This window comes from Clupea harengus, chromosome 6 (genome assembly GCF_900700415.2).
Source record: "Clupea harengus chromosome 6, Ch_v2.0.2, whole genome shotgun sequence".
In the NCBI taxonomy this organism is placed as follows: domain Eukaryota; kingdom Metazoa; phylum Chordata; class Actinopteri; order Clupeiformes; family Clupeidae; genus Clupea; species Clupea harengus.
Window position 1 is genome coordinate 21,006,762 of NC_045157.1, and position 12,754 is coordinate 21,019,515.

At 44.6% G+C, this 12,754-nt stretch overlaps 1 protein-coding gene across 1 annotated transcript in view; it reads left to right on the plus strand.

Annotated features, from left to right (window-relative positions):
- The first annotated feature begins 1,648 nt into the window (after positions 1–1,648).
- coro2ba (coronin, actin binding protein, 2Ba) overlaps positions 1,649–12,754 on the plus strand; it is a 31,913-nt gene continuing 20,807 nt past the window's right edge. The window contains exon 1 of the mRNA XM_012834738.2: positions 1,649–1,957. Within this exon, the coding sequence (XP_012690192.1) occupies positions 1,943–1,957 (15 nt within the window). The 5' untranslated portion in view covers positions 1,649–1,942. The remainder of the gene's footprint in view (positions 1,958–12,754) is intronic.

A 12,754-nucleotide genomic window follows, 5' to 3' on the forward strand; every position in this document is an offset into this window, starting at 1 on the left:
AAATACTGTGCCCAAATATGCCAAATAATACGAGGAGCATGACTTGTCTTTCCACATTCAAACCAGGCAACCATAGAAGGGTCCATTTCCTGCTTGTTGCACAAAATTAAAGGCAGTTTGGTATTTTAGATGGCTAAACTAGTGTAGTGACTGGGCTAATATTGAATGTTTCGTACGTTTCAGATCTCAAAGAAAGAGTAATATTATGTGGGCTTAACGCAGGTACAGCAGATTGAGCTGTTATGATATTAAACGTATATAAAGATGGTGGCACTTTTATAGAGCTCTCTGATATCAAGGCTAATGCTTCCGATTTGTTTTTGCTTTTACGTTGTTACTTTTGGAACTTCCTCTGTCCTTTGTATGTATGACCCCTGTCATTGAGGTGACCCCACATGAGCCACGTGCCCTAACTACAAAAAAACAACACATTTCTAATAAAATATGATATATTTGGACAAAAATGGCATATTTAAGTCATTATAAATAATCCCCTTTCAGTGACTTTTTGGAAATCCCAGTGTGACTAAAATCATAACACAGATGACAACTTCAATATGAGCGCTACCACCAATAGCACAGAGCCTCTGTTAAACTCTAATCAGCTCCACTTAATGCCATAGTGCTGGCAGATATTTAGCTACCTGTCTTCTACCAGGTCTCTCGCTTGAAATAATATCACATCTGATGAAAGCCACTTGTAACCTTGACCTGAATGTGTGATGACTTGATGCAAAAATGTGTAAGTTTACCACACATCATGACGTGTCTTAGAACCAGTATCAATGAAAGTGATGTAAAAGTCAATACAAATTCTGTCCTGTTTTAGTATAATTTTGATGAAATTATTGTTTTTAATTTGACATTATTTGCATCTTTCTGATTATTTCCTTATCTCCAGATGGACTCCATTGTGTTCCCCAACTCAGGAACTTGAGGAAGGGTCATTATGTCTTTCAGGATGTCCTGCCGAGAATTGTTTTCCCCTCCAGCACTAAGTGAGACCATTACCATGACACACACACACACACACACACACACACACACACACACCGCTTCTGTCACAAGCAAAATATAACATTTTATTACATTAACAATGGAGTTATTGAGGAGTGGGGAAGGGGGTGGGATATGCAGTTCTGCGCAACAAATGGATGGAATTTGTTATTTTGTAAAAGGTAAAGTATAGACCATCATCTTTTATTATGGACGTATGCCTTACCTTTTGGTCAAGTTTTTTAATTAAAATGACATAATTAAATAAATAAAACCTTGAATAACCCTAGGAAAACAATTTCATTTAAACAAAATGATGTGAATTTGTTAATGCAGAGAATTTGTTGTGGGCTTTACACAGATTGATTTCTTCCGCATATGCAAACATTCTCTTTCACACCCAGCGTGTCATAGACAGGGGGCAGTAAACTGCAGTGTGTTGCTTCTGAGTGCCATGAGTGCCTCACGGATGGCACCTCCTCACTGCCGTATGCATCAATAAGCACCGTTAGACCACCCTGTAATCAGATTGACAGGAGGAGGGGAGGAGTGGAGAGGAGCCCGTCTGAGTGCGTGTGTGTGTGTGTGTGTGTGTGTGTGTGTGTGTGTGTGTGTGTGTGTGCATACGCGTATGCAGAGGGATAGACAGCTGGAGGAGGGGTTCCTAGCAGCCCTGCTCCTGTTGTAGTAACTGATTACTTCACTGCACCACTCGACTAGAGCAGCGGCAGGAGCAACAGCAACGACAACAGCAATTGGCTCCCTCGCTTACTGCAAGAGAGTAACCTGGCCCTCCCTCTTTCTTTCTTTCTCTCTCTCTCTCTCTCTCTCTCTATCCCTCCTCCTCCTCTGGATCTCTCTATCATTAGGAGACCTGCGCACAGCACAGTAACTCTGCACTCTGCGTTAAGGGAACACGAGCCGGTTCCTCTCTCACTGCCTCTGCATGACTGTCACAAAGGTAAGAAAGGGCTGGGGACTGCATCTTGCTGGTGCTGCATCTGAGTTACAAGACTGTGTGTGTGTGTGTGTGTGTGTGTGTGTGTGTGTGTGTGTGTGTGTGTGTGTGTCTTTCACTGGGCTGGGTGGGCAGAGGGTTGCCGGCACAGGTGGACCGTCAGTGTGTTTACGGCTCTAGCGGTTGCAGGGCAACGGGACGGGTCTGATGTAAGCCCGCCATCGTCAGGATTGCGGCTTTAACTCTCTGATTACTATCTGAAGCCTTTAATCCTAGCTTGTCCCGCATATGGGCGAAGTTGTGCTTTTGAGAAGCTGGAGAAGTACAAGTCATACTGCTTGGGTGTGTTCTGGGAGGCTGGTGCTGTGTGCAAGTCAGCGTGGCTCTGTGATGTAGTGGGAGGGCAGAGTGAGAGAGGATGGTGAGTGGGCAGTGTGGGCATCATGTGCAGCTCTGCTTCACCAGGAGGGGCTGCCATTAATAGCCTGCTTTACTTCAGCTGTGTGTGTGTTTGTGTATGTGTGTGTGTGTGTGTGTGTGTGTTTACATGTGTTTGGGATGTGTTGGATTGCATAGGTGTGGATTGGCTGGTCTGTGACAGTGCTGAGAGGATTCAGTCAGCAGCAGGCTTAATCATCTTAATCAATTATGTGGGGCATAGGACGCTCAGGGTGATATCAGTGTGCCACTCCTGTGCAAAGCATTACTGAGAGACCCAAAATAGATTCTCGCAGGGACTCTCCACGAGCATACTCCAACGTTCCGCCGTGATCCACCAGACAGGGTAATATCTGTAAGGATGCATCTAGCTTTATAATAGGATTACAGTACACAACACATCACAGCCAGACCAGGCCCCAGAAGCTGTCAGCATTCTTTTCTGTGATAGTGGCAGCATGCAGTGTTGAGACCAAAACAAAAGTACACAGCACAACGTGTGCATACGTATCTGTGCATTCATATTTGGCAATGTTGACAGCATGTGTATTCACTGTGCTGAGTGAATGTATGGGTCACATCTACTATATATGAAAAGGGTCATTTGTTTAGAAGGCAATAGTTTGCTGTGACTGAATACCTTTTCTGTGCAGCTGTGGGATACTAGTTCAGGGGTTTACCTTTTCATCCTACAGACTTCACCTCTTATCTATGTGACTCTGTCCCTGCATGCGAAGGAAGGCCAGCTGCAGGTCGTGCCCAGGGAGAGACCCATCTGTGGCGGAGGCGAACACACAGGGAAATGGGGTGGGGTTGTTGACTGACACCATGTGTCCTTGGGATGGGGGTCGAGCTTTCGCTGACGGGCTGAAAGGGAAGCAGACGGGAGCCTGGAGGACTGAAGCCGAATGTGCAGAGTGATCTTGCTACGTGTTTGTGTATGTGTGTGTGAGTGAGAGTGTGTGTGTGTGAGAGAGAGAGAGAGAGAGAGAGAGAGAGAGAAAGAAAGCGAGAGATAAGACATGAGACTGTGAGTGAGTTCTTTTCACTCACTTTCCTGCCACATCCTGCCTCTTTGCCCACAGTGAGACACAGATAGATAAGATTGAAAAGGACCCCCTGTCATATTTTTGAGGATGACAAACGATTCAGTTTCAATCACATCCACACACACAGAGACTCTTCAGACATGAAGAATGACTGGAGGAACCACAATTAGCAGCCATTAAAACCATGGGCAGAGGTCACACAACAATGGCCAACAGAATAGTAATCCTTTTAGCTCTTTGTGCCTAGGTTCTAAAGTGAGCCATTTTATTCTTTTGTGTGTGTCCATGCGTAGATTGCAGCTGTGCAGGTGGGGAGGCTGGACAGACTAAAACTGGATTTCCTGCCTCTGAACTCTGACAGATATTTTCATCTAAGGAGCATTACGTCTGTTTGTCTACTGAAACACATTCGTTTGTGTTAATGCTGAATGAATTTGACTTCACCATTTTCTTTGTGTTGCAATACTGTAAGTTCTGCACCTTATTAAGGCCATTCCTCCAAGGCATGTTACCCAGACACCACGTGCAGTTTAGCTCTCGAAATACTGTGCTTACACAACTCATGTACTCAATATAGTCAACATAGACATCACTGCAGGAAGACAGAGAAAGACTCACAGAGCCCATGGTAAATGTCACACCGGAGGAGGTGAAGGTGGTGGAGGAGGAGGTGGTGGAGGAGAGGGAGGGGGAAGGTAAGTTGAGGACAAAGGAGGTGAATATGTAGCGAGAGAAGCGCGGCTACAGTTTTGAAGGGCATCTGATTCTCCCTGCTGAGGTCACGCACAAAGGCCCTCATGGGAAAGGCTTTATTTAGAGCATGTAACTGCTGAGGGTGAAGGAGATGAAAGCACAGCCCCAGTGGCCATCAGTGCCTCCACTGGTCAGGTGGAGGGGAGGACTGACCAGTCAAGAGCCGCTTACCTTGAACCCAGCAGGGCTGCTGTGCAAAAAGATGCTTTGTTGCACTCTAGCCATGCTGGGTGTTTATTTATTTCATTTTTTTGCAGACTTGCAAACATGCTGAAAATCAGCATGGGACAGTTTATGCCGGTACTTTATGTTCTGGTGGCTGCGTGGGAGGGGTGGGTGCCTCAGTGACTGAGAGGGAATGCTGTTGTTAGTGGGAGTGGAAGACAGCAGGTGTATGAAAGGTTACCTTGTGCATATAAAGTACAGAGGAGTGTATGCATGTGCAGAAGTGTGTGTTGGTGTCTTTGATGCTCCGGCGAGCAGATGTATGCACAGCAGTGTGTGTGGGTGTTAGTTATTCAGTTAGTATGCATAATTTGGGGTAAATATCTGATGTGTGAATATGTGTCTCTGTTTGTACGGAGGGTACTGAACCAGCTAGGAATTTCCAGCTGCTGCTATCTCCTTGGAAGCCTCCCTCCAGTCAAAGAAAAAGAAAACAAAATCAGCAGTTATTCTTCTATGCCTCAGAGTCAGGACCTCCCTCCCTGCCCCACTGCCTCCCCAGCCGCTGCCAAAAGTGCCAGCCAGCATAATCTGACCGAGGCAATAAAGCCCAGCTCCTCCGCCTACCGTTGCCCAGAGTAACCTAAAGAGATTCCCGCTTGGCATAGAGGGAGACAGACAGAGACACAAAGGGAGACGGAGAGAGAGGCTCATGGGAGAAGCATAATGGACACCTCCTGAGCAGCGGCCACAGACAGAGAAGGTCAATGCTAACGTCTGCCCGGCCAAGGGCAGCACGGACATTAAACGGCTCAAGAGGTTTGGCTGCTGTCTCGAATACAGAACCGAGGCCAGACCATATGCAGAATGAAATTAAGCGTGTGAGCCAGGGTGGGGGGCAACACTCACAGCAACCAGAGAGGCTTCGCCACAAACTCTCTTTTGATATATTTTGTGAAGTCCAACGACACAATGCTCTTCAAATAGCTTAGTAGCTCCTTGGAGCGTCTTGGTAGTTGATTGTGAAAGATGCCAGTGGTTAGAGATGAGGAGCGGTAGGGGCATTTGAGTAGTCTATTGTTCATCCTGACACCAGCATTGCCCATCCACCCATGCTGAAAATGCCCATGGGAGTCACATGGGCTCAATGCTGAATAAGTGACTCTTATATCTTTCCTCCTCCACCGTGAACCCAAACTCTGCGCTGGGGAAGAGAATGAGAGTGAGATAGTAACAGCTCGAAAACCTTAAATCCAAAACCAAACCAATGGTGTTGTTTTTTTCCGTGGTTGTGGTGTAATGTTCTTGGACAAACTCGAATAACAATTGGGTCGTTAAACAGAGCACTTGTAAACAGGGGGGCAGACTCTGGCAGAGTCTCGCGAATTTATGACGTTTGGGATATTCATTCCACACTATACGGTGGCTCTGGGGTGTGCTGCCTAGAACAGACAACAACCACACCCATACCCATACACACACACACACACACACATACTCTGAATAAGATACATTACTGTGTGTAAAACAAATAACTGTCTCTCAGCACCGCAAATTTGGATACAAATTGCAAATTACTTTTCTAGTCACAGATAAATAAAAGATATGAACAGGGAGATGCATATCCATAGCAACAGATGTTGGCAGCATTCCATACTAGTATGTGCTCTATTAATATTCATGAGATGAGTTGGACAATTGTATGATTTTGCAGTCATGTCTCGCCAAAGGCAAGGCAGTCAAAATCTTTTAATCTTAATTGAGTCTCATTTAGACATCTGGTGAATTGTCTACCTTTGAGTCTGCCTGTTTACAGTGGAGGCAGCTGCATTAAACTGGAACCCGTCCTGCAAGCTTAGCAACCCAAGGCTGTTCACCAGTTATCCTAATTGCAGGGCACAGGCAGTGGTGAACAGACAACTGAAAGGATTTTTCTTTTTTTTTAAGAATAGGGGAAATAAAGAATTGCATTCACTCGACTCAGACATTCAGAGCTGATGAGCTCATTGTGTGGATGAAGCCAGACCCAAAGTATGTGTGAGTGTGTGTGTGTGTGTGAGTCTGGGTCAGTGCATGTGTGTTTGAATGTCTGAATTCTTGGGAATGTGTTCAGCATATGTGCTGGTATCGGTGTCTACATGTCTGTGAATCTGTGAATCTGTGCATATGTGCGGCGTGTCCTTGTGCGTGCATTTGTTTACTGTTTACCTGTTTACACTGAAACCCTGCCTGCATTCTGCGCCACACAGGGCATTAATTATGGGATTTGTCTGACCAATAAGAAGTACACAGGCGAAGGGCACCAAGAGATTTGTGTGTACGGCTATGAGGCCAGGGTCAGGACAATAGACAAGGAGAGTACACCACAATCTAAATGACCGGAAATTAGACAAATGAGAGGGCGGTCTTTCTCTCTCTCTCTCTCTCTCTCTCTCTCTCTCTCTCTCTCTCTCTCTCTCTCTCTCTCTGTTTCTTTCTCTCTCTCTGGGAGATGGTGTGACTTGAGTTGTTCTCTGCTGAGGATGTGCTTCCTGTTTGTGGGGTCTGGACAGCTGAATGAGTGCATTGAGAGCGAGGGATAAGCAGCAGCTGTGTGCGGTTAAGAGTGCGTGTTATCTCTGCCCCTTTGTCTTTGTTTTCTATCTCTTTCTCTCTCTCTCTCTCTCTCTCTCTCTATCTCTCTCTCTCTCTCTCTCTCTCTCTCTCTCTATCTCTCTCTCTATCTCTCTATCTGCCAGCTCCCTGTGTCAGTTTCCCCTGGGAGCCCAAATTATCATCATTACCCCACTGTGAAGTGAGCTGGGCTTCAGACACGCTTATGAGAGTGCATATGTGGCCCCCGTGTGAGAGACCTGTGCCAGAATTGGGAGAGCCTGACTGGCTGGTGGACACATTATAGGATGAGTGTAATAACTATGAATGTAAATTAACAAATGGTTGCCTATTAGTTCCCCATTGTGACATATTATTGAGTTCGACATTATATATGGTATGAAGGCCACAACCCACATTGAATTTCACCAGTTTTACCATTGTATTTTTGGTTCAATTGCTTGGAGTTTGCAAAATTCAGGTGCTAACAACTGGATGGTAAATGTCAATGGAATCAAAAACAAGGGCGGAGGGGTTGTGACAGAACCAAACACTTGAGTCTATGGCTGATAACTAGAGATATTAACTGTTAGGATTAATTAATTAACTGGTAAAAACTGTTGTTAATTTGTAGAAATGTCTTGACGTATAACTTCCTTTCCTGCATCATGAAAAACATTATTTACGCAAATATTACACCGTAATTACAGCTCTGATAATGACTGGTGGAACATTGGTGGTAACTGATTTGTATTATGTATTATTATTTGTATACAGAGCAAATGGCGTGGAAAACGCAGTCAGTATGGCGTGATGTTGAGGAGATGTCCGTGATGTTCTGTTCTGGGCTGTGTGTGTGTGTGATTGCATCAGTGAGCACTCAGGGACCCTTGCTCTCCTGCAGTAAGTGGTTGGCGCTGACGGACGGGAAGTGTGTGTAAGAGGCCAGTGTGGGACGTGGGCTGATCATGCCGGCTAGAGACGGAGAAGGAAATATTACCGCCTACACGATCCATCTCTACCTGCAAAAGACCAAACACCTGCTGTTTCTATACACACCTCCTCCTCATTTAACTTTCACTCTCTCAATTGCCATCTCTCTCTCTTTCTCTCTTTCTCTCTTTCTCTCTTTCTCTCTCTCTCTCTCTCTCTCTCTCAAATACTAATGATCTTGTCATATTCACAGTAAAGCCCAAATACAATGCTACAGTTAGGAGGTGTTTTATTGGACAGCTGTATAATAATACATACTTTAACACTAGCTGCTTTATCAGCATCATGGACAATGTGTTGAATCCATGATCTGCATAAGGAATGGGACATTAAATAATCTCCCTTATCAATGTTTAAGCCTATTAAAACACAATCCCAGAGCACATGAGCGCTTTCATTAGAGCTGAAGGGCATGTAGGGTTGGTTAGTAGATGTACATATAGGTTATGAGATATAATTCGTTTTTTTGATATCATTGTTTTTTGAACATATAGACAATTTTAGTTAAGTTATACAGTTAAGAGTCCTGCACACTCACAAATCTGGTTTGAACATTATCGCTCAAACCTATAAACTAAATTTGTAGCATTAGTAAAAGCAGGCAGTACATTCTCTTTAAAATGGACCACTACGGGCTTCAATCATTTGGTTCAGGCACTGAAAAGCTGAAGTTGTTTTCTGCCAAAAACATCAACAACCAGAGCCAAAGAGATCCTGGGGGACAGAGGAAACGTCTTCCTCTCGCTTGTTTGAGAAACCCGGAGATTGAAACGTCCACTTAGAACTTCCCATTGAAAATGACCATCTGGGTCCTCATCATAGTCCCTATGGAAACACAGTGGGGATGTCAGTGGGCTTCAACCCCCATGACACAAAGGAGTCCCAGTATTTCACAAAACTCCCTTTAAAAGCACAGGTCATTAGAATGCATGGTGGTGGCTGTCATGAGAATGCTCTGTCATGGTGTTAATAAAAGGATGTCTGTTTACATACTGTAAGGAAGCGGTCCGATGGACGAACCCATATAGGGCACAGTATGCCCCCCTTGGCAGGGCAGCAATGGACAGTAAAACACATGCAGGCACACAAATATCATATTATGGTCTAAAGCCATGAGAATACTGATGGCCTTTTCGCCTTTCTTAATGTTAATGTAACGCTCAAATGAATTATCAAACCCAGTCTCACACCCCCGGAATTCTTTAGCAGAGGAGTGAGGCCAGCTCTCTTTTGCACTCTATGTGTGAGTGTGTGAGTGTGTGGCCGTTGAAGAATTCCTTCCCTTGCTCTGATTAAAAACAGATTTTCTAACATATTTCTAATCCAGAATGAGATCCTCAGGCACTGGAAAAAAGCATATACTGTAAGTCCCTTTCCCCTCCTTGCAATCCTATTGGTTTTTTGATCTGAAGATTAGGACCTCTTGCATAAAGAAAAACAACCTTCATTTTGGTCACATAACTGTTGCCTTGACATAGTGGTTGCATAATGGCCTAGGCCGTTTCCTCTGGGTTATTGCGTTGCTGAAGTGAAATAAAAGCAGTATCTCCTCTAGAGGCGTAAGAGATGAGCCAACTGAGAGGCATGCAAGTTCACATTCCTTCCCAGCATTCCCTGGCCTCCGATTCGGTTATTGAAAAAGTCTGTAGCACTTCTCCGCATGCCAGGTCATTTATCTGCTTAAAGAACCCATCACAGAGAGATAGATAGATTGCGATAGATAGACAGAGGGATGATACATAAGAATGCATAAGAATGTATTTATTTATTTATTCAGCAAGCTAGTATTTCTCAGCTTTTACCTTAAAGAGAAATATCACTGGGAGGAAGTGAAAAAATTACAAGGCAGAGATAACGTATTTTTCTGAGAGCGCAGACAGATTCACGCTCAGAGAGTCAGGGGGCCAGTGGTTGCGCCATCACTGTCAGTTCATATTTGCAGCATGCAGGTCCCCAAAGGGAGAGCGTCTGGGCTAGAGGCAGCTGAGGCTGCTTTTAGCACATCCTGCTCAGCCCACAGCTCTGCACATCCCTCAGAGGCTAGAGGAAGAGATGGGGGAGAGGGTGGGAGAGAGGGAGGATAAGCATCACAGCTTCAAAGCCAGAAAAGAGAGAGGCGAGGGACAGAGGATAAACAGCAGCCCCTTAAAAAAAAAAAAACTCTGACCTGCAGCTCTGTTGAGGAAACTTGAAAGAGATATCGGACTCAGAGACGCGAACCTCTGGAGGAATCCTACACAATGGTCGAGACTGTTTGAAAACAGACAGATTGAGGTGGGGGGAGGTCGGCGTGTGTGTATGTGTGTGTTTGTAGGACCTTGTAACCCTCGGGCCAGCCGCTGACAGATAGCCAGGTGGAGCTCAAGCGACACACATTTCAGCAGTCTCTGTCTGACTCTGTGCCACCCATCCTGTCAAGCGCGCTGGAGATAATACTAATCCTCCAGACAATGGGCAGCAGAGCCTCAGACCTGAGCGGAAAGGAAGGAAGAGGGAAGGAGGGAAGACTCCTCTGTCAGAGGGGAAGGAGGGATGTTGAGGAGGAAAACGTGCTGATTGCAGCGTCCAGGGACCCACAGGAGCACTCCATCTTCTGGGCACTGGATCAGCGTCTGGAGGGTCTGGGGCTCCAAATCTCAGAGTCTGTTTAGACACGGGCCGCCAGATCTGAGCACCATGGTGGAGGAAATCCTCAGCTGTTAGGGCACCACACTCGCCTCGACATGAGAAGGAGGTTTTTCATGGCACGTAGATCAAAAATAGTTTCTCTACATATAGAACAGATTCTTACAGGCATATATTGAAATGCAAATACATGAATTATGTGATGTTAGTCACCTCACGCTGTGCTCGAGTTTGATTGCTTAAGCCTGAGGAGTGTAAGTGCGCTAAAGAGAGCACCTGTGCCAGGTTGTATAAGAGACACTATTCCTGGAGCTACTGTAACGGCGTGATTAAAAATTCTTCACCCAAGAGATTAATGAAAGGATGACTGGGGCACACGGGCACTGATGAAACTAGGACATGCACAGCATTGGCACCATTGACAGGCTGTCGATAGGAAGATCAATTTTACTGTTTGTGACCACGTGCTCAAATTGGATACACGCCAATAACATCTAGAAAGACCTACTTATGCATGAGGGGTCATTGTTATATCCTGTGGGCAAACCATCCGTGTGTAAAGCTGACAGGAAAATGATGTGCTCATTCATGGTGTTAAAGGATACCGAAAATGATTCCCATTTTTGACAAAAAAAACTCATATGCATATCCTTAAAGCCCTTGAAGTCATCCATTGCCTGAGCTGTTTGAAGTAGGTCAGATTCACACTGCACTAACCTTTATGTCCCCATGGGACCTTTTTCAATTCAAATGTAGAGAGGCCACAATGTATGCGTGAACAGCTGTTCCTTTGTCACCTCAATTCCTTGCTACTCCTTTGCCACAGCCTGAATAGCTCAGTTAACATTATAGTAAACTACATAGGCAATTCATTCACTCATTCATTCACTGCAATATATATACACTTTACATATACCAAAGCAACATGTCTGAAACTGTGATTTTTTTGTCAGCAATCAGTCTCAATCACACAATAGGAAAATCAATTAGAATTACAATCTCCCACTGCTTCTTAACACATATAATATTTGTGCAGTGGGATGGGCAGTATTTCTTTAAACATAAAAATATGTTTAAAAAAATTATTTTTTTTGTAATTTGTATCAAAATAGTATATTGTTCAGTATTTTAATACTTTCCCTAAAACTGTACATATAATGAAGTCACATGTATGCATCTGCATGCATCTTTGGGAGATAGAACACATGGCAAGTGAAAGATTGACATTCGTCTTCTCTGATTCAGTATAAAGGCCAATTTATAGTCCAGGCGACAAGAGTTGCTCAAGAGCTGGTTTAAATACTACCCTTCATTAACAATGCTTCTAAAACAGATTTGTAACATGCCTTGTTAAGCAGTGAAAAGGTGTCAAATACTGATTAAATACGCCTGTGTAGAGTGGAAATTTGTGTAAGATGTCATGTTGCCATGGAAAAATATTTTTGTGTTTTTAAAATGCAAACTACATTGCTGTATTTTGTATTTTATTTTGATACTTTTGCAACTTGAGTATTTTGTATCTACAAGTACATTTTGATGTATTTTTGCCTGTCCCTGGCGCTAGTTAAAAATACTCTACCTCCAAACTAGTAGGAGATGGGATTAGGCTAGTTTAAAAAAGGCGGCAAGTGCTTCCCAACGCCACGCTGTAATTCCTAGTCATTAGGGTGCCGCTCTTGCCTAGCAGCATATGAGCCTGTACAAACACACCCACCCGAGGCGCAGTGACTCCTGTCGCGTTAGTGCCGCTCGTCAGGCTGAAATAGGACATTGCCCGCGCTGGGGAAACGGCTAAGGGGATTAGGGAGGAGAGAGACAACAGGCTAATATGACATTGAGGAACGCGATGTCACTGCAGAAGGACATGAATCTCATCAGGGCCTCAGGTAACTGCATTAGGAGAAGGCAGGCTGCTACGGGGTTCTGTTTCTGTCATCATTGCAGATTGGGTCTGAAGTTTGTTGTGCACTTGGAGAGGAAATAACAGAGAGGAGACAGGTTCGTAATATGGTTTGGACACAGCGCCAGTGCTAGTGTTTGCTTTTGCCTCGGTGAACTCTGGGGAAAGCAGATCTGTTCAAACACACAGAAAATACATGGGATATTTTTCCAGTGACCGTGAATGCCAGTGAATCACCCTCACTTATTGTTCATGAGCGACGTTTTCAAAGATGAATGTTGGTGT